Source organism: Varroa jacobsoni, unplaced genomic scaffold (assembly GCF_002532875.2).
Source record: "Varroa jacobsoni isolate VJ856 unplaced genomic scaffold, vjacob_1.0 scaffold_1156, whole genome shotgun sequence".
Taxonomy (NCBI): Eukaryota; Metazoa; Arthropoda; class Arachnida; order Mesostigmata; family Varroidae; genus Varroa; species Varroa jacobsoni.
Window position 1 is genome coordinate 1 of NW_019214058.1, and position 19,197 is coordinate 19,197.

Consider the following 19,197-nt stretch of genomic DNA (forward strand, 5'->3'; position numbering starts at 1 on the left):
ATATATTGATACATTTACTTTTAACGCTCCATCTACTGTATATATTAGCGACTTTTTGCACACTCGTTGCCACTGTACGAACTCTAATTTTTACTTTTTAAGTAATCTTTTGAAACGTATTTTGTCGCAACGTGACGATCGTTTTTATTTTTTACCACCAGCGAGTTTGAATAGTGATTTGTCGATAAGCTATTGGTATCGTTAAAACACTTATATTAGGGACACCTAGAATACGTATATTAAACAGATTTTTCACAAACAAGGTCGTATATCCTGTACCCAAAGATATATCAAAGGTAACGAAATCAGTCAGTACTTACTATTTACAGATTTATTTATTAGTTTGCTTCCTTTACTAGTATTACAACTGGAAAAATGTTTCGCATAAAATTGCAGCGGTACATACATATAAGCATCAGAATTGTTCCGTGTAGGTCACAGTTATCAGAAAATTCTCGCCGCTTTTGCAAAAACATGCATACATTATAATATCATACATTCAGTACCCAGAAAAGTAGTGTCTAAGATTTCACAAGTGCTGTGTACGCATGCGTTACTGTCGTCATTATATGATTTCTACGATTTACTGCAGTAGTCTCAGTAATCAGTAGGACTTGATGCTTGACTTGATTACTACACCGCTGATACGATCCTATTTTATGCTGAAATAAAGAACGTAAAAACGGCCAAAATGAAAATACGTTCACCATATCCGGATAGACAGACACGTAAATTTTCGGCATTTGTTTCGCGACGCGCGCTAAGATAAGCGAAATCCATTGCTTCAAGGTTTAAAAATCGGAGCGTATGTATTGGTGCTACATACCGATCCATGCGGCTTTATCGGCATCTAAAACACAGCACACACGACACAGGAGAACAAGGTCAAAAACGTCCTAAATCGTCTCCTATGTACTCCGTTTAACTCACGGCCTGGGCTGCAATAACTATGAGCATATGCAAATTTGCTGGAAGACAATAGCTAAAAACAAGCACAACAACGCAGAAGGGAGAAGAATAACGGCTGCAATTGGTTTTGAAAAGTGCTTCAGGACTAAGAAAAAAGCTGCGTCGAGATTATCCTAAGCCCGGTTTTGAATTTGTAAAACTATCTACGTAAAAGCAAGTTATGTTCATAGCGCTGTTCACTTCTTCATTTATCACAGTGTTCGTATTCGTTCAGACGGTTGGCCTTCAGCACGGAGGTAAAACCTGAAATACATTTTTGTAGGCTAAATTATTAGCTATAATTGACCCACGCGATTTTTTTAAGTAAACTTAACGCACTTTTTAATATATTGCACTTCGTTCTTAAAGAACGTCTGTAAAACCATTCCCACCGGATGGCTATATGCTAATCTATGCCCGTGTATGTTCATTCAACGATCTGTCGCAAAGGATATGGTCGATACACTGAAACAAGAACCTCAAGAGTTGCGATCGTACTCTCCGCTTACTGGCTGCTTTCTCTTATCCTTATTTAGCTACACAAGTTACGGAGCTACATTGCAGAAGCTAAACGAAAAACACTTGCAAATTCCCCTCATCTTACAGCATTCGGTGGTTCAGATCCATAAACACACGGCAGGCTTGCGACAAAGCAAAGAACCAAGGATAATAATCATCCGAAGTGCAACTACCTCATCATAGTGAAGGTCAATAGCTTCTTATCACGAGTAAACATACGGAAAGGAACAGCTTCAGGATCCAGTCGTTGTCGGCGTCATCATCCTACTCTATATTAACCTGCAGAAGGTTGGTTTGTTGATCATACAACAGATATCAACAGGGAAGGAGGACTTTGGGCGAGGGGTCTTTCGATTCGGAATTTTCGTGTTACAGCATCGTAATTGAAATGAGCTGACTGAGTGAGCGAATCTTCCGTTGATTAATAATGCCTCGCAAGCGAGAAACGTTTAGCGACAAGGGCTATTTTTAAGTAAGTTAGAGAAATTTCATGCAACCAACTGTACGAAGGACAAAATATCAAACAGGTCTAAGCAGTAAGCACGCGCCTCATTTTTAATGTTTCACTTATTCTAAAAACTAACTAGAGTAAACATTTGTTTATGGAACGTGAATCAACGTTTATAAGTCGCCTCAGGCATTGTAATCTATTTATCAATATATTTATCTTACGATCAACATAAGTGTCTAATCCACTGCGTATGTACGCCTATCTGTCTGGCTGGCTGAAGTAGATGAGTATGCGTAGAGGGGTCCTTTTACACGATTTTTTCTGAAGCCATAGAACTTTATCCTAAAATAAGTCGCGCATTGAAATGTTGATTGAGTATTCATTTTCGGATCGCGTAGTTAGTTTTTTTTTAATTGAGAGCATTAAGTTAATTGAATTCACGCCGGCCAATGAATTTCTTAAACGAATTAAAGATTAAATTCTCTGGATCTCCCTTGGCTATTTTTGTTTTAGAATAGAATCACTTTAAGGCTAAAGAGTCGCTACATTGGCTCTGCAGGGCAGGTGGCCATTTACAAACTGGTCCTGTTGCCATTGATCATCGACAACATCAGCAGTCGCATCGTTGCTATTTAAGGTGGACAAATCAATTATTCGATTAGAAATACCAAAGCAGTGAAATGTTTTTGCACATTTCATTACTGAAATCCAAGAAAATAACTTGAACATTTCGCGTTTTTTTCCACCAATAGATGAGTATGGGCCTTAGGTAAATGCATTCGCGTCCATTCTGAAATCACTGGTAGACACGGACGAACTAGTACAGGAAATATGCAAAATGTTAAGGTGCTTTCATAAATACCTTTAACTAATTAGGTAAGTTAAAATTAACTTACGGAATACACTCTTGTGGAATGCTACAGAAAATGACTATGCGAATTGTGAACATGATTTGTTTTGAGCTAATGTAAATGTTTAATGCACTCGAGTTACGGGTATTGTCCGCGCTCCGACTGTTAAAAGAGTGAAGAAAAAAGTGATTTATGCGACATTGCACTTCCTTTGCTCCCCTTTCAGTTCTGCTAATATATATATATATGAAGAGCAATTCAATTTTTCTAAAAATTTCATCCACCTAGCATTGTCTGTGATTGCCATTTCACTGTCATTATGGTCACATCGAAGGGAGTAGATGTTTAGACACGGTAGACTGCCGTAGGTTCATAATGGAAAACTTCGTGCAAAATTCCCTAAATAATTTCGCTTATTTACTCACTATCAGCGTAATACACATGTAACCTATGTAAATCAACCTGAAATTTAGATCGTCGTTGTTCCATTTAAACGCGAGTTTGGTGCACGCAGTTATTTAGACGGAGGACAGCTAATGTGCTTTATAGCAGCGAAACCGAGCGTTCTGGAGTCAATAATTTATAGAAGAAATTTAGAACTTTTCAATTATGTTTTGCGTGTCACAGTTTCGAGCAGTGCCAGTAGCTTAAATCTCTGAACGTGACATAACAGACAGAATACAGGTTAACCTAGGTAGCTTGAACCCCTGCCTGACAGGAATTCAAGCTTCCTAGGTTAGCACGTTTGAACGCAACTAGTGCGGTGTTTTGTCAGAGGAGGTATAGCAATGTAAATTAGTGAAAGCTTTTATAATGTTAAAATTACTTTAAAAAATGTTTAAAATTAATGCAATTTTTGGTAACCTATGTGTACGATGTACTTCAGTGTAGTAGGTGACTTTACGAAATGACTATACTGCCTAGGCTAACACTACGCAATTTTTTGAATAAGATAGCCGTTTATTTCTAATAAGTAACAGGTTCAATTTAGTTTATTAGAGAGCGTTAGCCTTTCTTAGTTGCACCACATCCACGATCAGGCTTCCGCCTCTAAATTTGAGGAAATGTACGCCCACATTTATTGTGCCATTGCATACGTGCATTAGTTCAATTTTTCTAGAAAAAAAACCCAAACAATCATCTGTTACAGACAAAAAATGTCACACATCCAGCACACTCCACACTATTGAACTATTTACCTAACTAAATGAAGTTTTCTAGCTTCCCGTATACTACCCAATTTCACCCCACCACCAAAATTACCTACTGGTCCAATAATAAATACCCAAACCCAAACCCAAATGCTTACCCTGTAGCGGCAACTTTGATCGTTATTGCTAAAAGCCATACTCGTATTCGAATCTCTTTCTCATCTAACCTCCGCCCCGTCCCCAGTCTTCACAGCGGTTAGTAAGTCAGTTAACTCAGCTAGTTTTTTCTAGTGCGGGGTCAATGGATAGACGAAACGCTTCCATACAACGAGCTGCTCATTCGCTCAAGCAACTGTTACAGAGAGCTCGTCCCGGATACTCGCGCAACTGCTAGCGCCGCTTGTTAGCCGCTCCAGCAATCTTTGTTTCGCGATAGCAAATCGAGCGATGGCCGACAGTTGTCTTATAACCGTGACGGCACGGAAATGAATACCAGTACGGCGCAGTTAATCTCAGCCTGGCTAACAGGTAACAGCAAGTCGCACGACTGAGGATCACTCACTCGTAAGCCAGTCGCAAAAAACAGACAAACAGACCGCCAGAGTTAAGAAAGAGGGTAAGTGAATCAGCGACAAACAAGGAGAAGGAAGCAAGCCAACATCGTCGCTCGTGATGGCTATTGCAGCCGTCTGACGGACGAAGGCAAACGGTACGCTCAAGATCGCTGCAGCAAGCGAGAATAGCGCAATAGTAACGTCTGTGGCTATCAAACGTTGCCACGGTCGTTACCACTATGGCCGTCAATGGCAACAGCGCTGAGACTCCACTACGTTGAACACTGGTGAAATCTTAGCTAATTTGTATTGACCGACTGATTTGTTACTGGAATCAGTGGTCAACGGACCCACAACCAAGCTGCTACTCGGACTGGGAAAACATTTTAGCTTTTGGTGTTGATATAATCTTGAAGCGCTTAAACCCCGCCCCGCTTCCCCCTATCGGGGTATGAGGACTTTTGATGGCTGTTAACATGTTACTGCTTGGTAGTGCAATGATTAGTGGTCAGGTGTAGTGGACGAAATGGGCGGTAAAAAGACAGAAGTAGTGCTTTGTTTAGAACTATGTTCGAGGCGATACAGCAATTGAGTAGTGATCAAAGATACTATCGATTGCTTCAGGAAAATCAAGAGTGTGTTGATTAGGTCATCTAACTTTGTCTCTCACTTTTGTAAACTGAACGATACTGACCATACTACTTTAGTCGAAGAACAATAAATCTTGGTGGGAGTGCCTTTCGTAACTATTCGTGTCTTCAGTAATACTTACTTGAAAAGAGACAATCCACGAAAAAGGAAGGATGTCGGCGAGCTCGTCTGGAAACGTTCGTTTGCCACGACGGCTTCCACTTTTGATAGTAGATACTGTTCTTTTTCCAGGAACATCAATTCGAGTGCCTGTCAGCTCATCGAAAAGGTATAACCGCATATATACATCAGATTATTATTCTGAAGTTTCTATTACAACAGGTTGATCTATAATCCTCTGCTCAAAAATCAGCCTAACAACTAATCTATATGGCTCTTAATTTGACTTGCATAAAAACATGGAAACGATGCCACGTGTTCAAATTTGCATTACTAGAATTTTGCTCGAAAGCGATTGCTGGCGACACTGGTCGAAAAGCTTCTAAAACCTTTCTTAATATATGTATATGGTTTGTATTAGACAAAATAAGGTGGCTGAAACAAGTAACGCATAACATTACATTTATTATTATGGGTATATAACAATCAGTCTGAAGCTGAGAATTAAACCACTTGCAACTTAAATTGCAGATATATGATTATATTCAATATAAACCTGAATGTGATAGCAATACCTAGAGTGTATGCTGTTTATCCTGTTTATTTTATACCTACTTAGACATTCTTATTGGAAATAGGTATTCAGTTGCTGACTTCGAGCTTCAGTCGTCGGTACATTTTGTCATTTTTAGAGGACTATTGGGTTTTGCGTAAACCAATGCTCACAAAATGGTCTCTTTGTATAAATAGTACTTGATGATTCGTCCTGGAAACGTTACGAAAACGTCCACATTGTTTATGGATTGTTGTCTTTTGACTTGATTTTGATTTTCCTGCACACCAGAAGTTTTTGGATTTGTGAACGAGCCAACATTTACAGTGTCAGGGGTCGTGTAATCTTGATACATTTATGAAAGAAACACAATTTTAGAAATAATTTGAGGTTTCACGAAATCTGTTAAAGATTACCCAGTGATATTCAATACTATCTATCAAAGTTCCTCCTCACAAAATTAATTAGAAAAAGAAATAATTGGAAAGATCTGCATGTGTCTTATTGAGAATGGAAAGGTTATATTGACGATTGCGAAGTACTTAAGATCATACAAGCTTTTCATAATATGTGAACGTATGTATGAACCGCTAGGCTGTTAATGATTATGTTATAGGTTATATTTAACGAAAGTATTACACAATCAAGCGGGCCGACATCTAAACAAAACAAATAGAAACGCTGGTTGTTAGTCCAAATATGCTTATTAATATAATATTATAACTTCCAGTATTCGTTACAGTGCATGCTCTCGGTCTTTTTTTTTTATTCAAGAACGATAATTAATTCCCTATTCTAACGAGGAATGAAAAAGCGGTCATTCACTAGAGGCTATATTAAGTTTCTATCATATCTATATACTACTCTATAGTTACATTATTATTTACAAGTTCTTTTGTCATAGTTTTTATTAGAATTCAAACGTTGTCAAAACATTAGCTTATTGAATAAACTAAAAATTAATACAAATACAATACAGTGTCTTTGCTGAGACTATTAGTAGAATGCAAGATGTAAAGAAATGTTTCGATGCTTTGATGCCTATTTGGTGTATAGGTACGTAAACTGGCACAAAAATTGAAATGAACAATGATATTCGTGCTTAAAATTATTATACTGCGTATCTCTGTATACAGGCGTAAATTAAATCTAATGGGACATTGACCATTTTTATGTGATGCTTTTTCGAGAAGACCCACATAACCAACGTGCCCAGTGCTACAAAAAGACACATACACACATACGTAAACTTCAAATGAATATGCTTGTTTACCGCCAAAGCTGGTTTTTGGTCGTCGCTGACGGCCTCCATATGCATACTTCTGTCACTGGCTCTTTAACCGCTGTTCATGAGCGTCTCGTTTTCATCCTTCCACCCATTGGACCCTGCGCCACTTCGTCGATCTTTTTTTTGAACGTGTTGTAGCTCCTTGCTGAAGGATGTCATCGATTCGCCTAGAAGGTTCTTGACAACATTGCTACGTCACGTCACTGCGATGTGCATAGCGTACTAGTAACTCTTTGGGCTAAAAAATTGAAAAATAATAAATAAAAATGTATGTGTGTATGCAGTGAGAAAAAGAGCGTTTGAATTGGCTGTGGTCTTTCTGGCTATTCTAACAAATTTTGTTAAGCATATGTTACAGCGATTTACCTTTTCCACCGATTGATGATCCTTTCGGTTATTCTGACTTTTCTTTGCATCTGTTCTGGCCAATAGTTTTCTTATTATCGATCTGCAATAGACGTGTCGAGTTCGAACAAGTAAATACGCAACATTGCGCTGTGAGTTTTTTTGCACACGTCTATATAAGGGCAACTTCAATGGCGAGTTTATTCTGTTAAGCGTGTTGGGTAAATGTTTGAGGGAAAAATCCATATGTGTAATTGTAATTAATTTCTGGCATCATTTTCGAAGCAACAATTAATGAGGACCCAACTAGGATTTTCTTATGTAAATTAAATTCAATACGAAAAGAACAATATAGAAAATAAAAGAGTTGATAAATATACTTCGGATCTGTGCTTATAATAGCCGGAGTGTGCTCGGTGTCTTAGCCTTTGAGCGGGGGCATCCAGTCAGAGCTCACCGTAACTAATATTATTGCATCTTTACTGTATTTTCCGATCCGCAGTATTTCAATGATAAAAAACCACTTGCTAAATCAACACACTATCGGCGGAGCCTTCGTCGGCGTCGTCCCTAGGGAACACCCTAAACGAGAGGTAGGGTATGAAATTACAGAGATTATTATGTGTTGCGTGTATTTTCTCTTACTAGACTCAACAACAAGTGCTTATTTATGTGAATAAAAAGTCATAATAAATTCCTATTATTAGGGTTCTGCAGAATTTAGCACATGTTTTCTCTAATCGCCTTTCTACCACGCACATTAAACATTTGGTTTTCGTAGAAAAGTAACGCAACGTCTATACTAACAACTGTATAGTCGACAAGATAAATAATAACAAAGAGCTTTAGTTTTTTTTACGAGGACTCTTGAATGTCATCAGAGGACATACCTTTCGTTACCTCGTTTACCGTTAACTAAGCTCTCACCAGTGATACGTTCCGGTTTTTGTCTGATTATAGTCTGGGCAATCAGGAGTTCTTCATCATGTGGGCACTGCCGGAATGGTCATCCAAGTAACTGGCAGCAGTTGGCCGAGGTCGACGTATACGTTACTAATCAACGGAGTTTGCAGGTTTAGGTGAGCTGTATACATACAGCAAAAAGCAATGAACAATTTCCACGCTCGAAAAAACGCAAACAGCCAAGCCACAGACATTAACACGAAGTACAGTATGAGAAGCTGGTATATGAACAATGTGATAAAGAAATACTACTCGCAGCACCTTCCCGATACGAATAGCAATGCCTTGCATTAGGATCCCCGACTTGCCTCAACCATTAGGGGATTTTGTGATTTCGCTTAGAAATTGTGCGGAGATCCTACGGAGAAACCAATTCGCATCAGATCTATTGGCATTAGTTCCGCATGCTTCTCTTTGATATTAACACATTTTCAACTAAAAATTAATTTCCTAAACTAACTTGATTATGAATTCTAAAGTGAGATAACTTGCCTCCGTTGCAATATTTATATACTACTCCCTGTAGTGAATTGGTTGTCCATCAGCCCGCTCGTTGACTGCTTTGTGTTATGATATGCCCGTATAGATTTCGTGTAGATTTCTCATCGGGCCTGAGATATAATAAATAAACAGTCGTTTGTGACTCCCGTAACGTTACATTATGTATTTGATTAGTTTGGACGAGATTGTTCATGAATCGCCCTATTTGATTGGGTCGGTGACTCAACTTGATCGCTTGCCAGGAGACGTGTACTCCGTCACGTCACTAAACCTCGAAGACCCCCAGGATTTCGAGCTCTCCGAACTTCTTAGACAGATTCGATCAATGGCTGGCACACTTGTCGAACGGCTTGACCTCAGCCCAGGATCTGCACAGAGGTATAAGGTAAGTGTTTAAGTATAATGACGAAATTTCCCGGAAACGTAGTACAAACAACATTATGAAGGAACTTTTCTGTTTTTTTTTCCATATAATTAACTTTTAAAGTTACTATGACACTAAAAGCGGAATAAATAGCTGACCCATTTGATTATTTTACATATTTTGACTATATTTGTTGTTCACCTTCGCGTTAATTTTTCAGCGTCTCTTAAATGCCCTACCATCGTACGCCCTGCCAGACATCAGTACTTCAATCGTGGCTGCAAGCCATGAAGAACGTCTTGCAGTGCTTGATGCGGTTGTCCTTTCTGAGCGAATTAAAAAGGCTTTGCCTTTGTTACGCCGACAAATTCACGCCCTTGAGGACAAAGGCGGAGGCAAAACGAATGGTAAATATAAGGATGGACTCCTTGTTGTTGGATTCGGCAAGGACATGGGTCGTGTAAACGGGCTTGAAATGCAAGATGATGACGACATGGACGATGTAGACGACATGGCAACACTTGAGAAGAAACTTCGCGCCGTCGAGCTGCCCGAACATGCGCGAAAGGCCGCGGTAAAGGAACTAGCCCGCCTCAAAAAGATGCCACCACATATGCCCGAGCATGCAATGACTCGCAACTATCTTGAGCTGCTTGCCGATCTTCCATGGAATCTGCGAAGCAGCGAACAAATCGATCTTCAGAAGAGCAAGGCCGATCTTGACAACGATCACTATGGTATGGAGAAGTTGAAGAAGCGCGTTCTCGAGTATCTCGCAGTGAGGAAGCTCAATAGCCGGATCAAAGGACCTATCTTATGTTTTGTTGGACCGCCAGGAGTTGGTAAGACTAGCGTCGGGAGATCTATAGCTAAAAGTCTTGGCCGAGAATTCTACCGTATATCGCTTGGAGGAGTGTCTGATCAAGCTGATATTCGAGGACATCGAAGGACGTACATCGGATCTATGCCCGGACGAATCATGCAGGGTTTGAAAACCGTCGGCGTAAAGAACCCTGTGTTTCTGCTTGATGAAATTGACAAGATGGTGAGTTTTTTGCCTGTATGGTCCTTCACAGTTGTATTATTCTTTTGTAGCCATGTATGCTAGCACGTGTATGTTAGACATAGAGGAAAGTCCATACCAACATTTGTCTCATATGAACTTTAAGTATTATTTATTTCCGTCCTTCCGTTATCAAGAGGAAACCCTTTTTCTCGTACTTAGACTCCAGGTATCCATGGTGATCCAGCTGCCGCCTTGCTCGAGGTGCTTGATCCAGAGCAGAATGGTTCTTTCACGGATCATTACATGAATATCCCGTTTGACCTTAGTGAAGTATTGTTTATTGCCACAGCTAATACGACGTCCACCATACCTCCAGCTTTACTCGATCGTATGGAGCTAATCAACGTGCCTGGGTACACCCATGATGAGAAAGAACACATAGCTAGGGAACATCTTCTACCTAAACAGCTCCAGCAGCACGGTATACTGCCTTCAATGATGCAACTTACAAAAGATGCCATGCGAAAGATTAGTAAGTAACTTCAAAATAAATTAAGGAAGTAGCTTAGAAACAACGTTTTGTTTGATTATGTTAAGCCTTCAAGGAGCTTGCTCTAATGCACCCTTCATTCAAGACAAATTGACAAAATTGCCTTTATATATGCTCTCTATGTTTAACCTTGACTTAAAGAATTGGTTTCCAAACAGATTCTGTATATTCAGTGTTTGAGTTTACTTCTGTCGAAATACTTACCTATTTGTACCCGATCGTTTTCCAATTTAGTCACGAGTTATACGCGTGAAGCGGGGGTGCGTACTCTGGAACGACGTCTAGGCGCCGTTTGCCGTGCTGCGGCCGTTAAAATAGTCGAATCAGACCACGACGAGGTGCAGCAGGTTCATATCGATATTGATGAGGAACAGCTTGAAGATATCCTCGGACCGCCCCTTTTTGATATGGACATCGACTCAAGGTTGAACTATAAAAAAACACTACCAATGTATCTGAATGCAGCAGTAGTCCATTCGCAGCCACATTAATTAAAAACATCCTTAACGTATGCTTTATATAAAAATAGAAAGGCAACCATTTTGTAGCCAATAAGATAGCTGACTCTCATGTGAGCTTAACGCTATTAGTATGTATTATATTATATACGACATTTTCAGGTTGATCCAGCCTGGCGTGGCGATCGGTTTAGCCTGGACTGCCGCCGGAGGAGAAGTAATGTTTGTTGAGGCATCAAAAATGGGTGGCACAGGCCAACTCACATTGACAGGTCAACTTGGCGACGTGATGAAGGAATCAGCCACGCTAGCTCTCAATTGGACGCGTATTCACTCATCACGATTCGGTCTCACTCAGCCTGATATTATGGACGGAACCGATATTCATGTTCATTTTCCTGCAGGAGCAGTAGAAAAAGATGGCCCTTCGGCTGGGGTCACCATCGGTAAGAACAGGATTAATTAAGATCGAGCTATTATGTGTGCGTTATAACGTTAAATTCGCCCCTAAAAAAAGAGAGACTATTAAGTTATTTACTGGTAACAAAATGATAAAATTATTTCGTGGTTTGGCATAAGTTGATCAGAGAACCAAAAATGAAGCTCAGAAAGGTCTTTAATAAACAGGCAAATAGAGAAGAATATGTTGTGGCTCTTTGTCCAAATGAAAAGAAATAGTCTAGTAAATCCTGGTGATTCTCACCGCGATGGTAGAAATAGCAACACTTACTCCATGTATCCGCATTCTTCACAATTTAGCAGTGCTTTGCATTAATACATAAGGTGTGTCGTTTTAGATGATGGAGTTCTATCAGTAGATGATCCTTTATCACATGTTTTTTATTATGATTTGGTTTGTTTTTTGGCTTAGTTTGCGTATTGGTGTCGCTGTTCACACAACGAGTGGTTGCCTCCGATGTAGCAATGACGGGTGAGATTACGCTCCAAGGTTTGGTGCTACCCGTGGGTGGAGTCAAAGAGAAGGTCCTGGCCGCACATCGTTCAGGTCTTGGCAGAGTGATCCTTCCGACGCGAAATCGACGTGACTTGTCTGAAATCCCGCAAAACGTCAGGGAAAAAATGACGTTTCATCTCGCTTCAACAGTTGAAGACGTACTCCAGGAAGCGTTCTTTGGCGGGTTCCCGCAATTACGACCTCCAATTTCACCCGGAACCAACCAGCAACCGGCGTTTCAGAGTAAGTTATAGACACCCCCTAGTTTACGGGGGCCGGAAAGGCCTTTCCATAAGGGCATGCGCATCCGTCATAGAGATGCCCTTCATGGTTGATTAACTCATATTTCGACTGATATACTCAACCATTCAGCGTGAACACATGTGCTAGCGATAACAGGAACATACTCGTAGGTAGTTTCTAAATTCAAGTTTATACAACTTTCAATAACCCCACAACATAAAACACTTCCACTAATTAAATAACAGATGTTATCTACCAGTTGAATTGTGCCTTTCTGTGAGTATATGAACAGATGTAACGATTCAGATTTCTATCAAGCGTCTATTTACTTTGATTTGTAAAAAAGTGGCTTCTTTTGAAACGCTCTTAAAAACTGCTCTGTGGAGTGAAAACCAGCGTTGTGATGTACCTGTTTGGTCATATGTGGAACACATGGGAAAACCTCGTTGAAGCTCCGTCGCGACTTTTGTATGTACGTACATTGATGTGCAGTTGAGTACAGCGCGTTTTGTTTTGTTTTTAATCTTGCTGCAGTTCTCTTGTTGTTTGCATATAACGTTTTTTCATATACGCGTAAACTTTGACGTTTCGTACAACTGCATGTGATCACTAGAACTTCATCTTATTGTTAAGGAAACATTACGTTTTTAAACGTTTTTTTTTCTCCTTAGAGCTAAACCACTGCAGTTACCACTGTTTTTTTTTTCATTCTCATTTTGAAATTTAGGTTCTGTTTTTATCTATAAAAACAAACGATTCTGTTTCAAGTTTGCATAACATTTGCATACTTTTCTAAGAAAGGGAGAGATGGCACACGATACATTAACGGACAAAGATTTACACAGATTATCAAAATGCCATTCTTATTGATAACGAAGCATATTGTGATATGAAAAGGCTCAGTCTTGAATAAAATTATACACTCATCTGTAGCAGTGTATTTCCTTAGACTATAGGAACTCACGTAAAATATTACCAAATAATGATAAGAATAATGTTAATAATACAAGACTGCTTCATTTAACACTACATTATTTACTGCGGGATTTAAATCAGCAATGTTTGTCGTTCCCAGTTTAACTGCCTAGGACCATCCACGAATATAACGATAACAAAGGTCAATATTGCCTTACGTTTTACATTCAAAGTACTAGGGCACTTCTTACAGGAATCACACGCAAAGCTTTGTTAGTTGCCTCGTTTACTTAAACGAAACCTGTTCTTTAGTTAACAAAAAATACTATTAACTACACTCCATACTAGTTGGCATATACTTATTTTCTACAGGCAGATGGGGCAGAGAAACATTCAGAAGAACAGATGAATTTGAAGGGTTTTTATCCATATGTAAACTTAGCATACTAGGTTCAGGTTGACAGCCTTATCCATGTTATCCCCTTTTAGCAAAGTGGCAACACTTAACATATATTCGTAATAACGGATCTTGACAATTCAGTTTAAGTTATTTAATTATCTAAATTTGTCCCACAATTCCATCTGAAAGCCATAACCTTCTACATATGATATCACAGTATTCGCTCCAACAATTTCTTTGAATAAAGCTTTTCGTTAATGCAATAAATTGATTTGGCTAAACGCACTACTCAATAGTTTTACAAATCGAGAAACAACCGTTGGTAGAATTGAAAAATAGCACTCACAATAGTCACCAATTAAAAATATGAAAACAAAATGACGGAATAGCATTTAAGCGTAAATATAATTATTGTGCATAAGCTGACCAGTTAATCGAAACATCAATAAATATGAGTAATTCATTATCCGAGATCAATAATTCCAAATATCCAATCAAGATAGGCAAGCACGTTGACATAGACACCCGGCGAGTTTTTGAGGGCACACGCACGGCCCCAAGAGACTACTCCATATTGTACGAGACGGCCACGAAACTCCTGAAATAAAGGACCACCAGAATCACCCTAAAAGCAAAATGCAACAGAAACATTAGTAATACTTGTTTAGGCAATCAAGCAATACAAAAGAGAAGTTGTTGAAACCTTTTCTATATATCTACTGCTATTTTTGTGGTAAATTACGATAAAATATCATAATGCAACAATACCATGCAAGCGTCTTTGTCCTTGGTGAGGGTGCATAAGGATGTATTTGGGTTTATGTCAAACCCCGGAAGGAGTTCTAAACATTGTGAAGGTGGAATTACGTCCAGTTGAACAATTTTTAGAAAATCCGACGTTGGCCCATCTGAAATTTACGACGGTGACAAGTATATCAGCACATACACAATGTTTGCTAAAAGTAACCAAATAATGCTTTCATGCGCTGAAATTCGGAAATGCCAACACAAAAAACTAACTCGGATAAATATAACCATATCCAGCAACGAATGCCTTTGGTGCTACAGTCGAACTCCTTGATGGAAGACAAATAGTATTAACGAAACCATCGAGAACCACACGTTGTCGAAGACGAATAATGCCTAGAACAGAAAGATAGGGTAAAAATGACTGGAAATCCTTCTTTCATTCAGAGATTAGGTTCATACTTCTTTTTTTTACATACATACTTATTTTAGCATTACTCGGACACTTGATGTACCAATTTAATAGATAAGTAAGTAATCCTGGACTTATCACTTTTATTAAAATGCAATGACTCGTAGATCTCCAAAAAGCTCACCAATGTCATTAGCTAAAGACCTTCTGTCGAACGCTGGGTACACGAAAAACTGGCCGCCCTTTTGCATTCGGCCCCTGCTGATTAGTGCAGGCAGACTTTTTCTATGCACTCCAACCCAAACAGTTACCTCACTAGAATTGAACCTGCAAAAAATCATCGTGAACCAACTACAAAATCTTTTTTATATCCTTACCTAATACAATCCATAATTATAACGATAAGTAAAAGCAATTTCCCCAGAAGAAGTTCAAAGATATCTACTAACGCTATCCTAAAAATCAATAAAGGCTCATATATGAATTTGATATGGCTATAGCAACTAGTTTAATAAATACACAAGCACAACAGAAATATCTTGTAAATGTGCAAAAACTTAATTAATAGGCAGAATGCTTTGCTCGAGGCTTAACGGTACTTTAGGAAAACCAATAGCTATCTTGTGAAGGGTGTGACACCTGCGACCCACCCATCAATGCAGTGCGCACAAGTCAGAACATGTCGATCAGTTAAAAGGGTCCCGCTTGCGTAGTAAGTTGATTTCGACGTTTGACGATAAAGAGCGACTTGGAAAGGAAGTTCCCCGGGTAAAGCGTCACGACCTCCTATGATTCGTGATGGCGCGGATGGGTGCACAAGTCGAGTGCCGCACATGGTATACCCCTAGAAAAATGAAAATTGTGTTTAATGGAGGATTTTAAGATTGGCGGCAGCCGAAGATAAATTAAGCTAGGAAACAAAGTCCATTTTCTTATGTGAAGGAAGACCAGAGCTCATACGGGCCATTGCACATTTTTTAAGAAACCAAATCTTCAGTCCTATATGGAATCGACAAAAAAGAATGTTCGAAAACATTTCGTATGCAATTTAGTTACGAATGCGGGCCATGTGGAAATCGATATTGGACGCATGTGTAAAAAACGAGCTGAATCTTTAACGAATGTTATCTTTTTGCCAATTCTTAACTAGCATTTAGCCGAAGGATTCTGTAAGAATTTCGATAACACAATACAACTTCCACTGCGTTACTAAAACATAAAAAAGAAATATTGGGACACGGCGATTAAAAACAGAGCTGTTCATGATAATATTGCATCCTTACACTTATAAAGCCTGTAAATGTCATTCGTCAATCACTGATATTTGCAGGTTTGTTAAATGAATATTTAAATGTGTCAAATTTTAAAATCAATATCCCTTCTATTTTCCTATGAAGCTATGATTGCCCATATATTTATAGCCTTCCATAATGGATCGAAAATTTCCTCTATGAGATCTATATTAACAAATATTTTTCCTAGGTACCCTGGAAATTCCGTAGAGTAATAATTACAACAAGTGAACCTTATCTTTTCTTATGCCGTTTCATGAACATGTGAAAAACACGACCTTATGATGCTGGGGCCATTGAGCAAATAATTATGTTGAAAATCGGTATTTTCGCAGCGAATCCATTTAGGAGGACACGAGCGGTGACAGACGCACGTTCTACAGGGAATAATAACTCTTGCAACTGCTTTGTGATCTCAGGTATCATCGGTTTTCAGATTGCCTCATTCTACCCACTTGTACTTATTAACAGTCAGCTAGATGGTGCCACTAGAAATAAGAAATGATAAAACTGTATTGAACAAGTCCCGCCGAAACTGCTTGCAGATTGTTGCTATAGATTAAACTAAGACAATTAAAAAAGTGCCTCTAGAAAATACATTTTTTCCGTGAAACTTCCCATTGATATAGAAATCGCACTTGAACTATATATACAGTTATATATATATATATACGTATATATTCGACCACATCATACGTACTCTCCTTATACATAAAGGCTTCATGATGCCGAGTGCGTCTCCAAGAATGACTTGCATACTCAGTACGGCCATCCACATAAACGGCAGCGTACACAGTCTTGTCACTATCATTGCGCAAATTGACAGCACTTTTGATACCACAGCGGAACTCACATTTTTCGGCGCGGGATAAGCGAATACTTTATAAAAAGGTGGCAGAAAATAACCAGTAATGTTACATGGTTTTGCTTGTTTTAACCGAGAAACAGCACAATTCATGACTGGACCATTATTCAAGGCCATGGATTGCCATGGAATTGGCAGAGCCGATTATGCTGTTCTTATTGCATAGATTTCATGGCTCTACAAAAAGACAGCTCGTCTTTCAGAGACTGATCTGTTGTGGCAAGACGTGAACCACCTCGGGCCGCTATGACAGCGCTATGAAACCGCTATCACAGCGCTCAGTGAAATGGATCGCAGTTACAGTGGTGATCGCGGCTGTAGACAGGCCGTAACACCGTGGAACTCTCCCCGCCCTTGCCGTAATGGCATATCGTGGCACCCATCAAACGAAGCAAAAGACCTACTGACGCGTGAGCAACGAGAACCCGAAGCGGGATACTGCGATGTCGATCTTCAATCGGCGATAATTTCGCTGTAGTCATCGTTCAGTGTCGAACAGATAGAAGTAATTTTGCCGAAGAGGCGATCACAAAGATTCAAGCTTCTGTTGTAAACAGAGTGACGGCTATCAGCGAGAATTTTCAACATCCAATAGCTCGATTTATATGGCAGTGTACTTCAAAGCAGAGCCGAGTAGCGGCAGGGACCCAGATTTAAGATATCTACTTCTGATATTCCGTTTCTGGTTGTCTTCGCTTCCTCTTAACAACTAAATTGACGTTATTTCCCTTTAGTATTTCCCTAGTCGATATGTCTCTACGTATCAGCTAATCTCACTTGTGGTTGGACTTCTTCTCTTTGCGACTTCTCCGACTTCAACTGCCTCGTTGAGCGACAAATGCAAAAGGTGAGTTATTCCCGTCAGCAAAAGAGGACATAAAAATCTCCCGATCAAATAATAACTGGCCGTAAAACGTTTCTGTTGGCCGTTTTCTTTTTCAACGAGTGTGCCAGTGCTCAAGAAATATTCCCCGTACCGTCGAGGCCGCTATTTACATGCAGCTTTTTGCTTTCGACAACGTTGTAACACAAAAGAACTAATTGGCGTCTGAACAAAGCAGGCGTCTTGACTAGATTTTCTCGCAGCAAATGCCGCAAAAAGCACCATTTCGCCACGTAATTTTTTGGCAATGCATTCGAAGCACTCTATAACTGCGAATAGAAAATCGTCATCGTGTTGTCTGCCCTCACGTTTTCCTATTAAAAGTATTCTTAGCACCGTGACTCAACGACTCGCCTGCATGGAAAAGATGTAGTGCACAAGGTTAAAACGATGCAAACATTAGGCTTTGATGAGATATTAGGAAGACGAATTTTGATTTTTATGCGAAATTGTACGTTTATAAATATACCCGGTGCAGAGAACAAGGCAAACGCTCATTTATAAGGGAATTGAGTGGCAAAACAAAATAACTACTTTAACAAGGTCATAATTCTTAAGGTAAGGAATTCAAAATAAAAGGGACTGCACCCCATGTAATGTATGATTTGCAAATATGTTATGTTTTCAACTGAAGAAAGAACGTCGTTCAAATTTCAAAAAATATCAGTGTAAATGAACAGACATCTTCATGTTCAGCAAGAAACGTCTACACCATTTGATAAGACACTTCGCCTCAACTTAAGCGTAAATCCTGAAAACAAGAGAGCTTTAGAGTTTTCTACTGCTTCACTTAGTGATCAGATCTAGCCTCACAAGAACAGCAGAGAAAGATCCTTGGATCACAAAACGTTTTCAGATAGACTTTTAGCCTAGTTTAGCAAGTATAGTCAAAAAGCGAGAATGATAAAAAAGAATTATTTCAAAAGCGTTTTCAATGAGCAAAAAAAAAAGAGTAGCATAAGGGCCACTTGGTGATGACTCAACTCAATGCTCTATGCAACTAAAATTTAAATAAAAATGTATTTAGTTCTATACGGCGACAATCCATACGGAGCTAATAAAGCTAGATTTGATTGCTGTGATACTTCAGAGAACGCCCTATACACATTTACCTAATCGACAATGATGGCACACCTAGAATGTTGGGTAATCTTTCATGAGTGGCATGTATTCAGGATGACACTGTTACATCTGTATACTTCCATTCACATTCCCTCTGACCCACCCTACCAA

General features: G+C 39.3%; 2 protein-coding genes and 1 long non-coding RNA gene across 15 annotated transcripts; 1 reads left to right on the top strand and 2 right to left on the bottom strand.

Annotated features, from left to right (window-relative positions):
- Window positions 1–316: 316 nt before the first annotated feature.
- On the bottom strand, window positions 317–11,084 carry LOC111267210 (uncharacterized). Of its 12 annotated transcripts, XR_015313692.1 has the most exons (5): window positions 10,999–11,084; window positions 7,432–7,513; window positions 7,051–7,242; window positions 5,247–5,374; window positions 317–1,212 (listed from the first exon to the last, which is right to left on the bottom strand). It is a non-coding gene; the product is annotated as an uncharacterized LOC111267210 (long non-coding RNA). The 12 variants fall into 12 exon arrangements; XR_015313691.1 differs by lacking the exon at window positions 10,999–11,084 and having other exon boundaries at window positions 7,051–7,255; window positions 7,432–7,906; XR_015313690.1 differs by lacking the exons at window positions 5,247–5,374; window positions 7,051–7,242; window positions 7,432–7,513; window positions 10,999–11,084 and adding an exon at window positions 4,079–4,230 and having other exon boundaries at window positions 317–662; window positions 827–850.
- LOC111267207 (lon protease homolog 2, peroxisomal) lies at window positions 4,347–13,378 on the top strand. The gene is made up of 9 exons (XM_022845295.2): window positions 4,347–5,393; window positions 7,913–8,003; window positions 8,371–8,489; window positions 9,049–9,259; window positions 9,459–10,283; window positions 10,464–10,776; window positions 11,029–11,218; window positions 11,415–11,698; window positions 12,124–13,378. The coding sequence occupies exons 1-9, from the start codon at window positions 5,278–5,280 to the stop codon at window positions 12,459–12,461; spliced, it is 2,487 nt and encodes an 828-aa protein (XP_022701030.1). The 5' UTR covers window positions 4,347–5,277; the 3' UTR covers window positions 12,462–13,378.
- Window positions 13,379–14,148: 770 nt separating this feature from the next.
- Window positions 14,149–19,034, bottom strand: LOC111267208 (trypsin-4). Of its 2 annotated transcripts, none has more exons than XM_022845298.2 (6): window positions 16,917–19,034; window positions 15,575–15,768; window positions 15,109–15,251; window positions 14,786–14,908; window positions 14,534–14,673; window positions 14,149–14,363 (listed from the first exon to the last, which is right to left on the bottom strand). In XM_022845298.2, exons 1-6 carry the CDS (start codon window positions 17,196–17,198, stop codon window positions 14,229–14,231), a joined length of 1,017 nt encoding a protein of 338 aa, XP_022701033.1. In that variant the 5' UTR covers window positions 17,199–19,034; the 3' UTR covers window positions 14,149–14,228. The 2 variants fall into 2 exon arrangements, with proteins under 2 accessions (XP_022701033.1, XP_022701032.1); XM_022845297.2 differs by having other exon boundaries at window positions 14,149–14,390.
- Between the last annotated feature and the right edge of the window lie 163 nt (window positions 19,035–19,197).